Raw genomic sequence first — 21,374 nt, forward strand, 5'->3', positions numbered from 1 at the left:
AAGGGAGACGGGTCAGCTCACAGGTAAGTGATGGGCAGCTCCTCTGAAGCTGCCTCCTGAGTCCCGTGGGATGTAGGTGCTATAAATCGCACACGGCCTTCATGCTCCAGAGGAAGTTTTAGTGAAGTTGGGAAAAAAGGCACAGATACACACCGCTGTTACCGAACAGTGCCATGCTGTATATCATTAGATGCTGGGCTGGTGGTGACCTTGGGTATAATAAGAGTTTGGTGAAAGATATGATCTGGGAGGGAGTGGTTGGTGAAAGTCCGTGTTTCTCAACATCAGCACTCCTGAGGTTTTGGGCTGGATAATTCTTTGTTGTGGGGGCTGTCCTGTGCCTTGTAGAACGTCTAGCAGCGTCGCTGGCCTCTGCCCATTAGATGCCAGTAGTACCCCTCAGTTGTCACAACCAAAAATGTCTCCAGACATTGGCAAATGTCCCCTGGGGGCGGCCAAAATCACCCCAGTTGAGAACCACTGGGTAGGCAGAGTTGAACTGAGCGCAGTGTGGGTTTGGGGCTGAGCCATGAAGAATAAGTAGGATTTGGATAGGATTTGGGTAAGTAGAATATGGAGACGATTTTAGTTGAGAGGAACCATTCCTTAAAGACTCAGTCAGTTTCTGGGTCAGTCACTCCTGGAGCAAGGCTGCTCAAAGTGTCAGCTGTGGACCAAACTTTGTTACTGATGTAAGTACTGCAAGTGAGGGTAAGCATTTAGAAACTTTTATAGCAAGTTTACGGAGTAATTTTATTTTATTTTTTTTACTATAATCATGAAAACGTCAGGCTTCTATTTTGTATTCTTTATTTCATTTTTTTCTAGAAATTCGTTTTCTGAAAGTATCAGTCTGTGACAGGTGGAACATTGAGACAACGAGAACAACAGCAAACTGGTCCTTTACCACTGATACTTGAGAAGCATCGAGGCTGTGACCAGACTGGATTTAGGGTACACAGTGGGGAAATAAGATGGGCTAGGGATGGCCCAAGTGGAACATGAAGTTGGACTGGTTTCTGGGATCTCACAGGTGCCTGGTGGACACGTCTTAGGCCTGGTTTGTTGTTAGTGCCGTTGAGTCGATTCTGACTCCCACCGCCCTTGTGTACAGCAGAGCAGAACCCTGCGCTGTCTTTTTGCACCATCCTCTCACCTTGGGGAGCTGAATCAGGCAGAGTTCCACTATTCATAGGGTTTTCATGGCCAGTTTTTTCAGAAGTAGGTGGCAGGTCAATCTACTTCTGAGTCTGTCTTAGTCTGGAAGCTCCTCTGAAAACTGTCCACCACAGGTGGACCTGCAGGTATTTGAAATACTGGTGGCATAGCCTTCAGCATCCCGGCAACACGCAGCCAGGTGGTGTGGATCCCTGACCAGGAAATGAACCCAGGCCTTGGTGGTGAGAGTGCTGCGTCTTAACCACTAGACCCTCAGGCCCAGCTCTTACGCCTGGGGGTCAATAAATGTTTTCAGGATGAATGAATGAATGAATGCTTGGAAAGCCTCCAAGCAGAGCAGAATGGACCTAGGAGTAGGGAGGGGGAATCCAGTGGATATTTTTGAGATGGGGGTGGCTTTAGGAGGGTATGTTGATGTCCTTTAGCCTGTCTCTGTGGTTTTAGTCTTTTAGCATCTGATTCTCCCCAGTTAGAAACCTTTTCTAATTTCTTGCCCTTGGATGTAATTTGGAACTGATAGTTGCCTATTTGAAACTTGAACTTCTGCATTTTAGACCCTGTGTTCCAATTATGTGTGTCCTTCCCTCTTGGGATTTATAAACACTTTAATGTCTTTGGCGCAAAGTAACTTTTGTGATTATTTGGCTAGGGCTGTGGCCGTCCCTTAAAGGAGTAAAGGAGAGTGCCTGTTGGTTTATTGGTGTTTTCTGTGAGTGGAAGAGGTCCGTGCCCTGGCGTGTTTTAGTGGGGTTGGTGGGTCTGCCCCTGTACTCCTGCTGTGGATTCTTGTTTGGATCCGTGGGTCGTGTTGCTCTGAGCTTGAGGAGGCCGATTCCTTGTCCATGGCCGTGGGCCTGTGCTTGTGTCTTCTCTAGAAGCTCGAAAAACTTCAGTTTCTGAAATTCCATCTGCCACTTACTTTTTAATCACTCTTCTTCTTTCTTTGAACATATTAAGCGTACTTATTTTATATTCTGTATCTGATAATTTCAGTATCTGAAGCGTTCGTGGGTCTGGTTCTCCATTCTGTTTTTGTAGCTCTGGCTTACGAGGCATTGTGTGTTTCCTGGAATGCTTAAGTTTTGAATATTAACTGCTTCCTTGCTAGTATCTTAAAACTAATTGCTTGAAATAGTATACGGAGCTTAAGCCTTTGTATTTTCATTTGGGATGATATTATGGGACATGAGTTCTTGGTTTCCCAACTCCTAAATGGAAGTCGTTTGGCAGAATGGAGAAGTGGATGTTGGCTGCTTGTTAGGAGATCTGGATTCTAGTCCTGACTGCTGCTCTTTACTTAGGGAATTATTTTGGGTAAGTTCCTTAACTAACCTCTCTGTGTCTGTTTTATCATTTTGTCAAAAAAAATAGGTCGGCAGGTCATTGAATAGTTGTAGGACAAATGAATCCTTTCGGGACTGTGGTGTAGGCACTGGCAATTTCATGTCCCTTGTTTTCTGCACCTTCGTTTGCTGAGGTAGTGTGCAAGGTACTTTAATGTCAAAGAGGATAGGAAATGTTCCCCACCCTCCAGAATTTAAAATTACTTGACTAGACAAGACCCAGTAGCTCTTAGACACAAAATGAATGTGGGCAGCATGTTCTGTGGAAGTTGAGAGGAAGTAGGTGGAGAATATTCTGGATTGGGGTGGTACTATATGAGAGGTGGGCTTTAAGTCGGGCCTTAAGTCAGGGGAAGCAAGGGTCAGTCAGTGTGGTGAGGAAGTAAGTATATGGAAAGGAGAGGTGGGAGGTTATGTGGAAAAGTTGACACCTCAAATGCCAGTCCCACACCCCTTAGCCGTTTCCCCGTGCCCCCATGCTCTGGACGCCAGCCCTAGACAGCCACTAATCTGCTTTCTGTCTATGGATTGGCCTGTTCTCTGGACGCTTTATATAAATGGAATCTTACAATATCAGGTCCGTTCTGACTAGCTTCTTTCCCTTTAGCATGTTTTCAAGGTTCGTCTATATTGTGGCATGTATCAGCACTTCATTCATTCTTATGGCCGCATAGTATTCCACTGTATGGATGTGAAATGCAAATTCTTGAGCGCCACCCAAGTCTTACTGAATCAGAAACTTTGGAAACTTTCCACAGTCTGTGTTTGGCAGGCCCTCCAGGTGACCTGGAACAGTTTACGGGGTTGAGAGCAACTGCTGCAGGGTGAGTGGGAGAGAGGCATGAAGCTGGAGAGGTGGGCCTCGTGGGCCTGGGCATGGATGTTTACCCTCAAGGATAATGGGAAGTTACTGAAAGGTTTTTAAACAGAGATATGAAACCACTAGGTTTATACTTTTTTTTAAAAAAAAAAAAATTCATTTTAGCTTCTTTGTGAAAAGTGGTTTTAGGGGAATCTGACCAGAAGAGGATGCGGAAACTGTAGACCAAATTGCGGAAACTGTAGACCAGATTTGGTGGCTTGGCTGTCACGCTCAGGCCAGGTGGGGGCGACATGGAGAAATGTGGGTGGGTTCAGGAGAATTTGAAAGCAGAAACTTGGTGATTAATGACTTATGATTAGTTGTATCATCAGGGAGAGTCTAAGATGAAATCCAGGTTTCTGGGTTGGGCTGGTGAGTGGGTGGTGGTACCATCACTAAGACTTCTAGGTTTTCTGGTTTTCTAATATGTGGGTAAATATTAGTCACCCATTCTTCCCCCTAGAGTCTCCTCCTTCAGGCAACCCCCAGAGACAACATGTTGGATGACATTTGAGCATATGCTATGTGGAGAACACTCTTGGGAGATAAGCAACACACATCTGGAACCATAAGTAACCAGGATTCTAAGGTGAGATGGAGACAGGGCATGGCTGGTGAGAGGCCTGGAAATCTACGAGCAGGAGAGTGCAGAGCTGTCTTTTTAAAACATTTTTTATCATGAGCCAATGAGGAATTGGGAAGTTCGGGCAGGCAGTGATACATGCTTGAGAAGAACATTCTGGTCAGCTTTTAGATGGGAGTGTGCAGGGCGGTCAGATTCCTGGAGGTATGGCTAGCAGCAGGATGGGAGCTGCAGAAGGGGCAAAACAGGCAAGATAAGAGGAGGAGTGGAATTTTCAGGACTTGAGAGCTGAAGCCAAAAGAAGGAGGTGACTTCCTGGCTACTAGGAAACTGGGAGAGGATATGACTGTTGTAGCTCGTGATGGAGGAGTTGAGGAGAGAGGACAGCTGTGGAAGACACTGGTTTTAGTTTTTTAACATGAACAAGTAGTAACATGAGATTAAACATTTAAGTATAGTTTTGAAAAATAAAGTTATTAAATTTGAGGTGTCAGATTGTATAGACCCCTTTATCTTTTAAATTTTAATTGTCCTACTTAGCTGTCTTTTAAAATTATACCAAGAATTAGAAGCAAATATTGCTTCAGCAACCTATGATCCAGAATGTGAAGGGAGTTGACTAAGCTATTCTGAAAATATTGGTTCCCAAGCAGAAAATCCTTACAGGGAACATTTTCCTTAGTGGTGGATGGGAAGAGTCAGGGCAGCGGCAGCCTCTCTTTGATCTCTTGTGAAATACTTTAAAGTCGAGAACAGTAGACCATGAAGTCGGACACCTGCCTGAGTTTCAGTTAGGGAACTAAATGAGGTGACTGGATTTAATTACATATTAGCTTCTTGATCTTAATCTGTAATTCCAAAAGAGAGACAACTGAGTGTGACTCAGAATAGAAAGGGGTTTAAATTGATGTTGGTTATCAGTTTAAAAATACACCAGGAGAGACTGTAAGCCCTAGGGGACATTTGTTAATTCCTGTTTGCTTGGCTGAAATCTCCGGTTCCTCCTGTTCCACTTTCTGGTTTTGACGTTAGCATTCCTTTTCTCCGTTCTTGTGTGCAGCAGAGATAGGAGAGTCAAAAGGGAACTCTCGGGAACACACAGCAGTGAAGAGCCCTGCTCGTTCCTGGGTTTGCCCGTCTAGACGGGGCAGGTGCGCTCCATTCTGTGAGTGACAAGCATCTGTCCCCCAGTGTGCACAAGGGACCCCTGTCTGCCCTCATCACTTTCAGTCTGCTTTAGCCTGCTTCTCAGTCGGGGATGGAAGTATGGCCATATTAGCCTGGGTGGAAAATGCACTCTCACAGAGCATATTTGGCTAGTGCAACAACATTGTGCTCATATCTCGGGGGAACCCATTCTCACTAAAGGGTATCTTCCCAGGAGGTGGGTCCTCTCTCTGTTTGAATCCAGTTTATAGTTCGGGCACTGTCTGTGCTTTGACCCTTGACTCCCCGTAACTCATAGCTTTCTTGGTCGAACTAACGTAAGGCAGAGGCAAGTGGGTCCCCCCGTGCCTAGCACAGTGCCTGGCACCTGCTAGACCCTCAAAGTGTCCTAGTGGAATGGCTGTGGAGTTACTAGGCCCAGGTATTCCCAGTAACTAGCAGAAGAGTATGCTTGTTGAAGAAGAGAATAGCTGATGAGGTTTGTGGCCTTAGAATAACGATTATACTCATAATGGTCACTAACGGGTTGACCTCTTTCAGTGTGCCCTGGTCTAGAACTCTGTGAGCGTTGTGTCATTTAATTTTCATTGCCACCCTCGGAGCTGAATTATGATCTGCATTTCACTGATGAGGAAACTGAGGCTTTGAGAGAATAGAACTTGCCCAAGGTGACCCAGATCTGCCCCTTTCTGACTGTTGGGGACTAGAACATAAATCAGAGCTAAGTGGCCCAAGTGAGGATCAGGCCACTGCCCTTGGCATCATTACCAGAGTGTTCTAACCATCATGAAAAAGTCAGAGATGAACCAGGGTCCCACGCAGACGTCAGAGCCAAGCTTGTGGTGGCCAGACTTACCTCCTCACCTTTGCAGCATCCCTGCTTTAGTGCCACCAGACTGAGCACAGGAGGGTGCTGGTTCAATAGTGTGTATGTGTGTGTGTGCACACGCACACGCGTGTGTGTGTGTTTGTAAGAAGGTTTTCATTTAGGTTGGTTATTTTCAGAACATTGTTAAGTTGTGGACTTAACAGGCGGTTCTGTTGTCATGCTGAGTCATTAACAAGTGGCACGTTGTTAGTAGAAACAGGAAAGTGCGGAGGAGGAAGTGGATTAGGGGGTTGACCTTGTGACAACAAAATTTTTGTTGTTTTTATTTTAGCTGTCAAGTTTGAGGTGAATGGGACATTTAATCTTAAATTTCCAGCAAGACTTTGAAACTGTGGGATTGATCCTTGTGAAAGATGCCAATTTTGAAATGCAAATTTTGGATATCTCTTTTTTTTTTTCCTGAGGAGGATTCTCCCTGAGCTAACATCCCTTGCCAGTCTTCCTCTTTTTTTTCCCTCTTGAGGAACATTAGCCCTGAGCTAACATCTGTGCCAATCTTCCTCCGCTTTGTACGTGGGTCGCTGCCACAGCATGGCTTGACGAGTGGTGTAGGTCCACACCGGGGATCTGAACCCGGGCTGCCGAAACAGAGTGCGCAGAACTTTAACCACTCAGCCTCGGGGCTGGCCCCTTGATATATGTTCCTAGAGATGATAGTTGAAGTCATGGAAGTATATGAGGTCTTCAAGGGCAAAAGTATTAGTAGGACGAGGAACAGATTATAAAGGATATTGCAAGCCATTGTGATGACTCAGGTCCGTTAGTACATGCTTATATTCCTGTCTCCCCGCCTCCAGATTTATTACCATGTCTCTTTTATGTTAACTTGTAGAAAATTTGTTATCATATAGTATACTTCTATATCTACAGTGAAACTGGCTAGTTTTCCAGGATTTCTGTATCAGTCTGGAATTTTCCCGGTCATAAGTATGCTAGAATGCTTCTAGACGAAGAGTATCAAGATTTAAGCCATACTTTTAGAAAAGATGGTGGGAATTTTTTCCCGTCTTTTTGCTGGTTGTGCAAAATAAGAATTTATAAACTGACTTTTGAGACCTAGTATAAGAAGAAAGGGACTGAGAAATTAGACTAATAGAATTTAATATTTCTCACATGTTTGGAACAGAGATTTACCTTGTGGCTTGAAAGTTATTTAGACATATTTTTACATTATAAAGGAAAATAACATATAATCTTGTGCATTTGCATACCTACATTTCTCCTGGTCCCCACAGTTCTCTAGTGCAGTGATCTGCAAAGTTTTTTGATCAAATATCCTAATAATAAAAATAATCCTTTGAGCATTTTTCCCCAATCTGTGTATATTTTAATTAAATTCTATGCATATGTTGCTGTACTAATAAAATGTCCACAAAATAGCAATTATAAGATGTTGGGATACAGTGGAAACAATATTCCTAATTTTATTTTTTAATGATAAAAATTTCTTTTTCTCTCATCAAAACCAGTTTTTTTTAGAACAATGAGAACTGACTACCAATACTATAATTTGAAGGCCTGCTCTTAACAGTTGTCATTGTTGAAAGCGTACCTCCCCAAAATATGTAGACGTCAATGGAGAATGAGCATCATTCAATTAAAGAACAGTGGTAATCATTCTTCTGATCCCATTAAGCAAAAGTGGTTAAAATTTTGATAGTTAAAATCATAGTCTTCCCCAATGTCAAGTAATTGCTCCTAAAAACCAACTGAAAGATGTTATATTTTTACATTAAAAAAACTCACTGAAAATTTTCGTTTGAAAGACTTTAAAGAGATTAGAAAATTTTATTTCTAGGTTTTCATAGTGACAATTTTTTTTCCCCGTTTTTGGGTGAAGAAGATTGGCCATGAGCTGACATGTGTTGCCAATCCTCCTCTTTTTGCTTGAGGAAGATTGTCCCTGAGCTGATATCTGTGCCAATATTCCTTTATTTTGTATGTGGGGGTGCCACCAGTGCATGGCTTGATGAGCGGTGTGTAGGTCCATGCCCGGGATCCAAACTCATGAACCCCAGGCTGCCAAAGCAGAACGTGCTGTACTTAACCCCTGTTCCTCCAGGCTGGCCCCTTGGTGACCATTTTTTTATGGACAACAAACATTGTTCTCAGTAACAAAATAATATCAAACATTTCCTAAAATCTGTGTTCTAAAGTAGTTACTTGATAAAGTATCACCTTCACCTTGAAGGGATAAATCAAGAAAGGAGAGAAAGAGTGTGTGTGTGTGTGTGTGTGTGTGTGAGGGTGTCCATGTGTTGTAATATCTGGTAGGTAGCTTCCTGCTGATGTCATTTGTCAACATGAAAAAGTCAGCACATTTGGAGTAGTTTTCTTTTTTAATAAAAGAAAATCTCTAGAACATACTTGAATTTCCAGTGATAGGATAATGTTCTAAACATTAGTGTATTTAATATAATTTATGCATGCACTGACTAGGAAGATTATAAAAATAGAAAACATTTGTAATGCAACCAAAACATCCCACCCCAAATATCTGTGTTACTATGGCAACTATATAAAGTATATTTGTAAATGTTGAATCCTCGTAAGGTAATATGAAAAGTAATTACTTCAGGGTGATGACATTATGGCTTTTTTTTAATAAGAAATTTTTAAATTGAAAAGATGACAACATTATCAACGTGAAGAAAAGAAACCAATGCAAATTGGTTAGGAAAACAGGACCAAAAATGTTGACTGGTTCAAAAGAAAATATGTTGAAAGTGTTTATTCAAGCTCAGTAGTGTTCATTTGTTTAATACAAACATATTGAATGCCTGGTGGGTGCCAGGGACTGTGCTGATGACACGGAAAGAAAGAAAAAGCTCAATCTTCTCCATCATGGAAGTTGTATTGCTTTAATTTACAACGTATAATAACGGTTCTTTCAAATACTGCCCTGTATTTCATAGTCCATCTTTCTGACACTGATTCCATAAAACTCAAGTTTCAATCTCTTGCAAGACGGGCTCTCTCACTGTTATCTTTGGCTTGGGAACCTGGTATTTGCTTTCTAGTAAGATAAACTGAAACAGACACCAGAGACGGAGTCCTTTATGTTTAATCTCATGTTTAGTTAAACAGTGTTAGAATGTTGACAGCAGATGGCTTTTGGGGCTTATTCCACACCTCTGCCCTACGCCCAACAGTGAGTGTTTTAATTAGGAGTGTGTTCATCTGCACGTAAGAGAGAACCTGCCTAACGTGAGCTTAAAGAAATACTCAGAGTGTTTGGGTCTCTGCTGCTGACTCTGGAGGCTGACTTGTTCAGGGCCTGTGTTTCTGGGATTCTCTTGGCCTTTTCCTGATGCTGGTTGCCTCACTGCCTCTGCGCCCCTAGCCCTCACACTGGGGTTCCAAGCAGGAAGGAGGAGGAAGGGCAGGGACGAGGACCCCCTTAATCCATCTGCTGCAGCAGGAGAGCAAAGCCTTGTCCAGAAGCTCCACCCAGAGGACTTTGGCTCACACCTCGGGCCAGATCTGGTCACATGGCTGCCCCAGCTGCAGGGTGGCTGGGCGAAGAGGAGCTTTAGTTTTCCAGCCTTCAGAGAAGAGGTGGGGAAGAGCTTTGGGGTGACCAGTCTGGTGTCTGCCACAATGCTTTGTGCTATTTGCGTCCTCTTTATGACAGTATAATGCTGAGTGAGTCCAGCAGGGAGGTATTAGTTAAAGAATTTGCCATGGAATTATACATCTTTGATGTACCCTGCTCTCTTCCTGAGCATTCCTGGGATCAGCCCTTTGCTCCTGTTTTAGTTGAGAGGACCCTCCCCGTCTCTTGGTCCAGTCCAACCCCTCCTTGTAAATTTGGTCGAGTTATGAGAAAACTCACCCTTTCTGTTCTCTTTCCTCTGCCTGTCTCTGACCTTTTCCACATGAGATTCGTAAAACGGCCTAATCAGCCTTACATCCACCTCAAGTCAGAAAAAGAAAACTGTGTCTGAAGTGTGAAAGTAGGTGACATAAAGAACAGTTGCATCGAATTCCTAAAGCCTTTGAAAGTACCCAGGATCACTTTATATTTTTTGCAGAAGGCCGCATCTAGGGCAAAGAAGGAAAAGCTGATGTGTTTGAGTGAATGAAACAGGTTGAGTAAGTGTCTGTTATTGCTTAGCTCTTTTCTTATTTCATCCTCCAGTGAACCTGGGATAAAAGATTTTGGGTCCAGTTCACAGATTTGGAAACTAAGGCCAAGAGGGAAGCCCAGTAATTTCTCCAGGGCTCCTCAACTGACAGCACCAGGATGAAAACCAGGACAGTCAAACTCGAAGATACGTACTCCCCCTGCCCCACCCCGAGTTTTCCTTGTTTTTCATTTGTGTTTCATTTGCTCTAAACTTGCTTTCCCACAGTTGCTCATTAAATCTCAATTAAAAAAACAAACCGTATCTTATTCAAATAGATTGTGCCTCTTTATTTACTAGCGACTCCCAAGGTCCCAGGGTGCAGCATCCGTGCTGTACACCCCGGAATTCACACATGACGAGACATGTCTGGAAGCCTCTGGAAGGAATCTGACAGGGCTGCTTAATTCCGTTAAGTTGACTGGCAGCTTTCTGGGAAAGAGCTAATGCTACAGGGGGAGAGAGAGGAGGAGTGCAGGTTTACTTAAAAGTGCCGCAGAGTCGGGGGTGAGTCGAAGTCAAGTGCCATGTGACTGTTTAGCTTGTCCTCAGATCCAGGCCCAGGGCTTCCTGGAGCCAGGAGGCAGCCGGTGAAAGAGCCGCAGCGTCTTCGCTGAGATTTCCATGGGTCACTGAGTGTTCGTGCCACGTCAGCGGATCCAGCAGCACCAGCCCAGGCAGCTCATCAGCAGGCACCTGTGGGGGCGGGTCCCCAGGGTTTGGGTGCAGGCAGTGGGGTCCTCAGCACATCTGGGTCTTGCAGGGGTTTGGAGTTGGCAGGGTAAAGGTTTTACTGTCTTTGTTCGTGCTATTATAACAAAATACCACAGACTAGGTGGCTTATAAACAACAGAAATTGATTTCTCACAGTTCTGGAGGCTGGCAGTCCAAGATCAGGGTGCCAGCAGGGCGGGTTCTGGTGAGAGCCCTCTTCTGGGCAGAGACCTTGGACTTCTTGCTGTGTCGTCACGTGGGAAGGGCCAGGGGAGCTGTCCAGTCCCACTCCTGAGGGCTCTGCCCGTATAACCTGATGACCTTCCACAGGCCCCCACCTTGTGACACCATTGACTTGGGGGTTAGGTTTCAGGATACAAATTTTGGGGGGACGCATTCAGGCCATGGCACCTACACATGCATTGCCCAAGGAGCTTGCTTCAGAGCTCCTGCAGACACGTGGAGGGGCTGAGGATGAGCGAATCCTGTGGCAGCCGGTGGGAGCAGAGGCAGTACTAACGTATTCGCTTAATTCTCAGTCGCCATCAATTTGCAGATATCTCAACAAGTTAATGAAAACATTTGAGCCAGACAAAACACTACGTTATGCACTTGCAGTTTTTAAAATGAACTGACAACAGCATTTATTTAAACATAAAATTACATAAAACTTCTTCAGTATCATTGTCAATGTTAGAGGTGAAGCCTTTTTCGCATTGAGGGTCTAGAGATTCTTCCGCATTATTTTGGTTATTTACAGTTACGTGTAGCATCCTAGATACACTGCTTTTTATTTATTTTTTTTATTATTATTTTTTGAGGAAGATTAGCCCTGAGCTAACTGCTGCCAATCCTCTTTTTGCTAGGAAGACTGGCCCTGAGCTAACATCCATGCCCATCTTCCTCTACTTTATATGTGGGACGCCTACCACAGTATGGCTTGCCAGGCGGTGCCATGTCCGCACCCGGGATCTGAACCAGTGAACCCCGGGCCGCCGAAGCGAAACGTGCGAACTTAACTGCTGCGCCACCAGGCCGCCCCCTCCTGCTTTTTAAAGTCATACAGCTTTAACATTAAGTGAGAAATGCTGGTGTTTGATCTGCATTCCTGTTTGGCTAAACTTGTTAGTTACATTTGTTCCTAAATTCAGTTAGCCATTCACTTTGGTCTCTTGAACATCACCTGGAAATCTTCGATGTCCAGCATCGCAGTGATAACTCTTTAATCCTTCATTTCAGTTAATATTCACTGAGGCCTCCTGCACACTAGTCCCTGTGCTTACAGAACTCACACTGTGGATAGAGATGACATAAATACAAGTACACTGATAAATTAATAAAATTTTGGTAAATTTCGACCGTAAAACTTCAGCTGAAGCCGTCCGAGAGGGTTCTCCAAGGAGGCGATACTTCCAGTGTCTCCTCCTGGATGACGAGAGCCAGCACTGCTGCTGCGCTGCCCTGCTGTGAGAGTCCCGTCCTTGGACAACTGTCTGCTGAGTGGCAGCTGTGTACCGGAAGCCGTTCTAGGCCGCGGAGATCCAGCAGTGCACAGAGCAGCAGACGGATCCCCTGCCCTTGTGCAGCTGATTTTCTGGTAGCAGGAGGTGGACAAACACGTAAAGCATCCAGTGTGTCGGATGCTAAATGCTGTGGTGGAAAATGAAGCATTGAAGGGGAGTGGGGGATTCTAGGGGCGTGGGTGAAAATGTAGAATCAGGCCGTCAGGGAAGGCTCACCGAGAAAGGGAACTGGGAGCCGGAAATGAAGCTCTCTGATCTAGCCCAGGCTTGGCGAGTCCTTTAGGCTTTGGGAACAATACAGCCTCTTGCAGCTGCTCAGCGCTGCTGTTGCAGGGCGAAGGCGGGTGTGGAGAGTACGTAAACGCTGGGTGTAGCTGTATTCCAGTACAACTTTATTTATGGACACTGAAATTTGCATTTCATATCATTTTTACATGTCATGAAATTCTATTGTTCTTTTGATTTTTTTCCCAACTGTTTAAAACTATAAAGACTAGTTTTGGCTGTGTGCCATACAGACAGTGAGTGGGCGAGGTTCAGCCTGTGGGCCATAGTTTGCTCTCCTGGATCGAGCCCAGGAGACTTAGCGGTGTCTGTTCCCTTTAATTGCTTTGGATGGTGTGTAATGGTGGATGTTTGAATGATAAGGTGAAGTGCAACTTTCCAGCTTTTGTAGATATCTTCCTGTTTAGGTTTGACAACTTTGTTGTTGCTTTGCAAGGAAAATAATGAAAATTCAGCTGTTTATCCAGTGACAAATATTCTCTTCACGTGTATGAAATTTGTGTCTTACGGCTTTTATTTCTAGGCTCTGCTGTGCGCTAACAGCGTTTATTTTCAATCCATCATACTACAATATTTCTGGAGACATTTTTGTAGCAATTAAGAACTTTACCGAGTAGCATTGAATTTGAATGCAAGCTATAGAAAACTTGGTAAAGCACTCAACTAATTAGGGGTCTATTTGTCTGTTTGTCAGAAAGGTTTAGAGTACGCTGCACAAGACTAGTGTGGCAGCTGTGAAGTGTCCTCGAGGCCCCAGCTAGTGTCATTCTGCTTGAGCATCCTCAGCGTGTGGTGTTTGCTTTCACGTTTGCGGGATGGTTTCTGCACCGCCAGGCCCCCGTCTGCGTTTCTGCAGGGCAGAAGGGAGGAAGTGCAAAATGCGCTTTGTCTTGTCATTTGTGAAGTGGAACCTTCCCAAGGAGTGTCTTCCGTGTATCTCCCGGCCAGGCCTCTGTCGTGTGATCACCCCTAGCTACAGAGGAGTTTGGGTAAACAAGTTTTTGTAGCTGAGCACATTGCGTTCCTAAACAAAACCAGGCTTCTGTCATTAAGAAAGAAAAGGAGATTGGCTCCCGGGTAAATAACTAGCCTTCTGCCATAGCTTCTAAGCATGTTTGGAAAAAAACCAAACCGCGTGAATTATAGGCACCTTCCTCTCATGGCTAAATGAACATGGGTGAAGGCAGCGACTCTTATCCTGCAAGTTACTTCTCTTCCGTGTGCTCCCCAAATTTCTTTTGATATTGACTGTAAGGTGCGTGTTGTTTCAGGACCGTTGAAACATGGGGAGGATAGAGTTCTTTGTGTCAAGGAAATGACGGAGTATGTTATTGCTATGTGAGCGCGGGGTTTGTGCCAGCACATCAAGTGGCCTCGACGGCTTCCTCTTGCCACGTGGGAAGCCTTTCTGTTACCTGGGCCCGACTTCTCCCATGTCCCTGCCTCCTGCACTGGGCTGTCCCTGCCCCTCAGGCCTGGGCCCCACAGTTCCAGGCCACATTCACCTTGGCAGATGGATCTTAAAAACAGAGTGACTTGTCTTCCTTCCTGATGCTGCTGTCACAAACATGCACTTGAAAACTGCCTTCTCTAGGTTAAATTTCTCCCTGTTGTTTATTTGGGTGATTTGCTGTAGTATTAGTTATTTTCCTAGCTCGTTTTTTCTTTTCTTTTTCATCATCTGGCCTTTCTTACAAGTGTGAGGAAACATGGAGGCCAGCGCGTGACGGAGCCGCCTGGCTCCTGCTCCGCGGCCCTGAGAGGCCTGGTTTGTGCAGAGCTCTCCCGTCTCTGTGGCGCCACCACTGCTCCCCGCAGGCTGTGCTCCGGGAAGCTCGCTTTCTCTCAAAATAAATTTATTCTGTTTCATCTTTTGAATATTGACACATTCATGCTTTTCAAACAAGTTTTCAGTTTACACATGTAGGAGTGAAAACTCTTGCTCCCACTTGTCCCTGTCACCAGGTCCCACTCCCCACCACCCGGTAACCACTTTTGTTGGTTTCTTACAGTCTTCGAGTTGTTCTGAAAAATGAAAATACAAGCAAATACAAACGTGTTCCTATTTTTCTCCTTTTTTCCCCGAAAAGATTGCCTACTCCGTACAGTTTCTTTTTCACTTACTAATATATCTTACCGACCTTTTCATAGCAGTGTTAACAGTACAGAGGGAATTTCTCCGTTTTTCTTTTTAAGTTGCATAGTATTAAAGTGATCTCTTTGTACCAAACTTGGTCATGCCTCCCCTGCGTCCCTCTTAAAATAGAGGTGGAATTACTTACAATTTACTCCTTGCACTGCTGTCGTCATCAGCATTGTTAGTAAGGAGCTATCCTCTGCTTCATGAGCATTGTTACTGTAGAATCGTGCATTTGAATTTTTTAAAAATAATAACAGCAGCTATTTTTTTCTAGTTTTATTGAGATATAATTGACATATAACATCGTATAAGTTTAAGGTGTACAACATAAGGATTTGGTATACATATATACTGTGAATGATTACTGCAATAAGTTTAGTTAACATCCATCACCTCACACCATTTGAATTTAAATATTCTTCGATACAGCTTTCACCTGTTGGCTGTAAGAAGGGAGGGGTGTTGACACAGGGACACTTTCAAACCTTGCTAATGGGAATGTACATCGATGTGGCCTTGTTGAAAAGCAGTTCAGCCTGGGTCCTTCAGGAGCCTGGAAAACGCCTCCAGCCTTTGACTTGGGTTTCATTAGAGGGCTTTGTCCTAAAGCGGTATTGAGAGACACAGTCAAAGATTTATGAATAAAGATGTTCACAACATGATGTTATTCCTAGTGGTGAAAACAACAAGGATGCTAAATATCTAACAACAGAGTAACAGTTAACTGCACCTGCTAGAATGGCCAGGAAAATATTAAAATTCATGCTTTTGAAAAATTTTTAATGACAGGGGACAGTACTCATGATATATTGTTGAGTGAAAGGGGCAAGACGCAGCTATTTTTACTGAGAGTGATCCTGTGAAAGGAAAGACCAGTCAAGCTGCAGGGGGCTACAGTCCAGCAATAAATGCTGCGTGTGTGTGTGTGTGTGTGTGTGTGTGTGTGTATGTATAGGGCAAGGGGTCAGGGAGTAAAGAAACTGCATGTCTTCGATGTATCCTAGCACTGAGAGAACGTGTGTGTTTTTAAGTGCCCACATTCTGGGGTGGTGGTGGATGTTATATGTATATACGTGATATGGAAAACCAGGGTTTGACTGTGTATCAGTGTCAATTTTGATCTCTCCCATGAACATTTGAAATGTGCTGGATATGTCGAGCTCCACACCAACATTAAATCCAGACCTTTTCCTCTAGATTTTCTCAGTGGTTGTCTGTAGTAGGAGAGGAGGGAACTTTTTGTTTGTTTGTTTTACAATTACCAGACTTTTAAGAAGGCAAATACATTGCTTTAGTAGCCAGAGGAGCTGGATTATGCACGTTGTGCTGTGCTAAGAAGTGTCGATGTTCTTCCAAGGGTGGTGTGGACCCACCAAAGAAGAATTTTAAGTAGGAGAATGACACAGTTGTCTTGACAAGAACACACGCTAGAACCTTGATCAAAGTAGCTGACACTTTTGATCTCAGGGATAATAAAATCTACCTTGTAGCGTTGTAAGGGGGAAATTCAGTAGGATGGATGATCCTTTTTTGCAAGCTGAAGTTACAAAATAATGTAACTGTATTCTGAAATTGTCAATAAGGAAAAAAGTTAACTTTTTCAGACAGGAGAAATGACTTAATTGAAGAAAGTGAGATAATGTCATTTATCAATTTGGATTTATAACCATACAGTAATTCTCTCATTTTCTATCATTGAGCTTAAAGACGTCCTATCTTGCCGGCTTTTTGTTTCTGTCCATACTAACTATGCCATCTTGTTAGTCATTCATAAACTTCAACCCAGTGATCAGAATCTCTTTCCTTGTTCATGGCGTATGACAGATTTCGACCTCAGAGACACATGCCATTGAGGCTTTTAGGGGGAGTTGGGCGGGGGAATTGCTGGGGGGCGCTCAGTGTGTGAAAGTTCGTTTTGCAAGCATTTTATCTTCTGTGATGAGAGGTCTTTCTGGCTGCTTGACCTCTCAAAATGATTCTTTCATTTGGCCATTATAAAATGTACTTCACTGCTTACATTCATTCTTTATGCAGATTTCCCAGAATTATTTAGAAAAAGCAAGCTGGTTTTCTCATGTTTTACATGCTGTGTTTAAGATACTGAGTATTGGCGTCCCATCTAAATTAGTTACTACCTACCTCAAATTAAGAAGGCTGGTGGCGTTCCGAAAGCCTGCTGGCGTTTGCAGCTCTTCAAGCACACAGCTGACCCCTAGTGACTGAAGAGGGAACGTGGAAGAGCAGAGAACAGGAGGGCTGAGACAGAGTCAGGGCGAGGCGGTGCGGCTGTTTGCCCTCTGCCTAGAGGTGGAGGACTTTTTCTCCTGTGAATTGGTGAAAGGATGCTTTCACGACAGTGGCTACAGCTGTGGAATATCTGAAAGAGGCTGCTGAGGGGAATGAAAATACTGCTGCTCCCGGGAATCAAAGAAATGTCGACATCTCTGATGGGCCGTGTGTACGTGGTTTTTAAGTGGTTTTGGCAGAGGGAGCTTTTGTGACTGTAGACGTCAGTTTCTGAGGGTGAAGGGGGCCCCCCGAGAACTAAGTGGACCTCTCACCTCATCCAGAGTCTGTTCCTTCCAGGCAGTCTGCGTTGTGCCCCCAAGTTCTGGGGAGTCCAGGTGAAGAAACAGCTGTGTCAGGACTTGCTTAGATCTCTGCTGGATGTGCAGCGAGTGGGCAGTGCGTGGCGCCTGTGGGTGGCCTGCTTTTTGTGTCAGTGACCTCTGACAATGAGAAAGCAAATCCAGTTCAATTTGGAAATGTGTACATATTGTTTCAGATGAGCCTTTCTGTTTACTTCTCTTCTTCTCTCTTTAGATAAAGAAGAAGCAACAGGATGTGGTTAGATTTCTGGAAGCCAACAAGATAGAGTTTGAGGAGGTGGATATCACAATGTCAGAAGAACAGAGGCAATGGATGTACAAGAACATCCCCCCGGAAAAGAAGCCCGCTCAGGGCAACCCTCTGCCACCTCAGATATTTAATGGTGACCGCTACTGTGGAGTAAGTGCACATTTGTCATCACACTGTTTCTTTTCATGGCTCAAATCACAGTCACCTAGAGTGCTGGTGGGGTTTTTTCCATGAGGCTGGTGACCTCTTCATCCCGTGCCTGTTCAGGTCCACAGATCTAACAGAGGGTGAAGTCAAGAGGGGACATGAGTCCAGGTCACGGACTATGTGGATGTGAGCACATGCGTGTCTGTCAGTCTTCCTGTCTCTCTGCTTTGGAAAGGGAGTGGGGAGGGAAGCTGTGTGTGTGTGTTTATGGTGTTCTAAATTTTAAAGCATACTTTTTGATTAACACATTTTGAGGAGGCAGAGTAGAAGGGGTAATTATGCTAGAATCTTTTGCTCTATATGGTATAAAAAAACTGCTAATAGCTGATTATAAACAAGAATTTCATTTTTTTTAATGATAATAAGCCAGATGGATCATTCTGAGCATCTAAAATATATTAGTTGCCTTCCTGCTATATGAAGCATGTGGGAAGATAAAGTCACTTTTGTCTGATTATTTATTTTCCTTCTCACTCTTTAGGTTAAGAAAAAAAAATTGAGGGGCCGGCCTGGTAGCGCATGGTTAAGTTTGTGTGTTCCGCTTCAGCAGCCCAGGGTTCACAGGTTCGGATCCTGGGCGCAGACCTAGCACCACTCATCAGGCCATGCTGAGGTGGCGTCCTACATAAAAAGAAAATAGAGGAAGATGGGCATAGATGTTAGCTCAGGGCCAAGCTTCCTCACACACACAAATAAATAAATAAATAGAGAAACTTCTCTCCAACGAGTAAGTTAGGATTTGCTTTTGCCACAGCTCTGTCTAAGTTGGTGTTTATTTTGGGACCTGGACTCCAGTTCTTTAAGGATGGCCTGGAGAAGGAGAAGGGGCTACAGCGCTGGGGTGTGTGAGATGAAATGAATAGCTAGGCTGTCATTAGAGTGGAGGAAAGGGATCACAGAGTGCTTTTGGCAGCTTGAGAGGAAATGCTTCCCTTCCTCTATGTATGAGGGAGAATGAGTTGTTGGATCATAAGGCCAAAGAGATTGTGCGGAGACCTTACGTCCAGTGTCGTGAGGAGAATCCTGAACGTGGCGTTAGACATAGGTTTGAGTTCTGTACACCTTCATGTTGGCTGGGATGCCTTTGGAAAATCACTTACCTCTTTAAGCCTCAATTTTCTCATCTTTAAGCAAGGGATGATATTATCTATCTTACTTCATGGGATTATTTGTGACTGTTTCTAAAGTATTTTTGGGGTAGATTGTTATATAGAAGTAAAGGTGGTTATTTTTGTGGAATTTTTTATGTCATGATCTCATATTTTATTAGGGGAGTATGTGGACCAAGGGTGTATCCCATTCATGATCACAGGCTGTAGAAGATACACTGTTGTGCCGGTAGACAAAATGAGGTAACAGTTGAAAATGTTTGTAAACTGTGCAGTTCAAAATAAAGTAAAGGTGTGAGTCAAATAGCACTAGCAGGCTTAAAACAAAAATCCAGCAGTTTTCCATTGCTCAGGCTTTGCAGGTATGAAGATGCCTTTATTCTGGTCTTATCGTTGAGTGGTAGTTTGGCTGGGTATAGAATTCTGGGGTGGAAGGAATCTTGATGGTATTGCTTCGTCATCATCCAGTTTCCAGTACTGCAGCTGAGAAGTCTAATGCCATTTTTCTTGATCTTTTCTATGTTTTCATCAGTTTCTTCTGTGCAAGTTTTAAAGATCTCTCATTCATATGTGTGTCCTAACATTTTTTGGTAAATTACCATGATGTAAGCTGCTTTTCATTCACTGTGCTCAGTGCTCATTAGGTCCTTATAATTTAAAAATTATGTGATTGAATTATCAAATATGTTTATATTATTTTCTTTGAAAATTTTCTCCCTGCTTTCTTCTGTGTGCTCTCTCTCTGTAGTACCTATTAGTTTGAATATTGGACTTCTTATTTTTTTTGTATTGTCCGCTTCTCTAACTTTTTGTTGTACTTTCTGGGAGATTTCTTTAACTTAGCTCTGAATCTTTTCATTCAATTTCTTTATGTCATCTTTTTTTTTCCTCCTTCTTTCTGATTTTTTTCTTTTAATAATCTTGTGCTTTTATGAGATGAATGCAAGATCTTAGCTCAATGGAGGCATTAAATATGATTTCTTTGAAGTTGTCTTCTTTTACCAGTATTGTCCCTGTTTCCACTAATTTCCTTTTTTTTGCTTTATTTTGATCTTTCCTTCCAAGTGTGGTGGGCTTTCCTCGGTTCTCTGGTGATCCTTGTCTTGTTTATTTAAGAGGTGAGGCACTACAAAGCAACTTAGAAGCTGTGTGTGCCCATACAGGCTTGAAGGCTCGTTTCCCAGTGGGCTTTGCTGTGGGATGACAGGGTAGCCTGCTAGTTTCTCGTTACTGATACTGCTAGCAGTATCTGTAGGTCTTTTCTCAGGTGATGGTTTAATTTTTCCAGAGAATGACCCTTTATTCTCTTGCATTGGGAATATCAGCCTGGCTGCTGGAGTTCTGGCCCTGTGGGTGCGAGAACTGGAGGGTCTTACTCTGTCATGCACATTTTCACTTCGTGTCCCTGTTCTCACTCCTACTCCCTTCAATGCTGGTGTTTATCAGTTTGTTGCTTCCCAGAGGTCATGTCTATGAACAGTGTACCTTCCAGCTCCTTTAGGGAGAGCAAGGTAACCTGGAGTCCAGCTGCTGTTCATGTAGGCTTGTGAACGGTCTCTGTTGTCTGCCTTTGCCCACTCACCCCACCTTCACAAGAGCCTCCAGGTCCTCGTGTTTTCTGGGGGCCCTGCAGCTTGTTTCTTGTTGATGCTGCCTCTGCAGACACTGAGGTTTGACCGTCCTTTGCCATGTAACGTCCCTCATTGTTTTCTGCCCACTTTCTGTATATGTTGTGGTTCAGGGCTGTAGATGTCTCCTAGGTTTATAAAAGGAAAGAAATGGAGTTTCTGGTTTTATAAAAAAATCCTTATTGTTTTGTTAACTTTCAAGAGAAAGTAAGTAGAGACATCCTTGCTCTATCATGATGAAAGCAGAAGTCTTCAGAGCCCTTTGAATAGGGGAATGTACTGGATGAATGAAAGAATGTAATGTTGTGAAAAAAAGTTAATCCGGTTTTATTTCCACCTCTTTATGACTTTCTAAATCTGTATATATCTTTGCCCTGTGGAGTCTATGGAAATTTTTCAGATAGACTGTCTGGGAGCTGGCTAGAGGCTTACATATTGATTAAACTGTGCTAGATAAATGGCATCTTCTCTGCTTGAGTGGGGTTAGTCCCCTGGGGATGGTGACAGTCGTGCTGGTGTGTGCACTCTCGAGTCTGTTCTGGCAGGAGTGTTGAAGACAGTATCTGCTCTTATCAAGGTCAAGTAAATTCAACTTTGACAAAAGCAAAAGCATTAGAGGGCAACTAACGATGGCCTCATTCCTTTCACCTGCTCCTCTGCATCTTGCTGTCTTTACCCAGTGCTAGTTCATGAGTGGCCTTATCTGGTTGGATATAAGCTGTGGAAACCTGCCACATTGCAACTGACAGGATCCAGGAA

General features: G+C 43.7%; 1 protein-coding gene and 1 long non-coding RNA gene across 3 annotated transcripts in view; both read left to right on the plus strand.

Moving 5' to 3' along the window:
• SH3BGRL2 (SH3 domain binding glutamate rich protein like 2) overlaps window positions 1-21,374 on the plus strand; it is a 68,428-nt gene that overhangs the window by 17,119 nt on the left and 29,935 nt on the right. For both annotated transcript variants that reach the window (XM_008516288.2, XM_070559017.1), the window contains exon 2: window positions 17,636-17,821. In XM_008516288.2, the coding sequence (XP_008514510.1) occupies window positions 17,636-17,821 (186 nt within the window). The remainder of the gene's footprint in view (window positions 1-17,635; window positions 17,822-21,374) is intronic.
• On the plus strand, window positions 3,130-10,427 carry LOC139073616 (uncharacterized). Its single transcript, XR_011522533.1, has 3 exons — window positions 3,130-3,346; window positions 3,848-3,973; window positions 10,165-10,427. It is a non-coding gene; the product is annotated as an uncharacterized lncRNA (long non-coding RNA).

The sequence above is a fragment of the Equus przewalskii genome, chromosome 9, assembly GCF_037783145.1.
Source record: "Equus przewalskii isolate Varuska chromosome 9, EquPr2, whole genome shotgun sequence".
NCBI classification, from domain to species: Eukaryota; Metazoa; Chordata; class Mammalia; order Perissodactyla; family Equidae; genus Equus; species Equus przewalskii.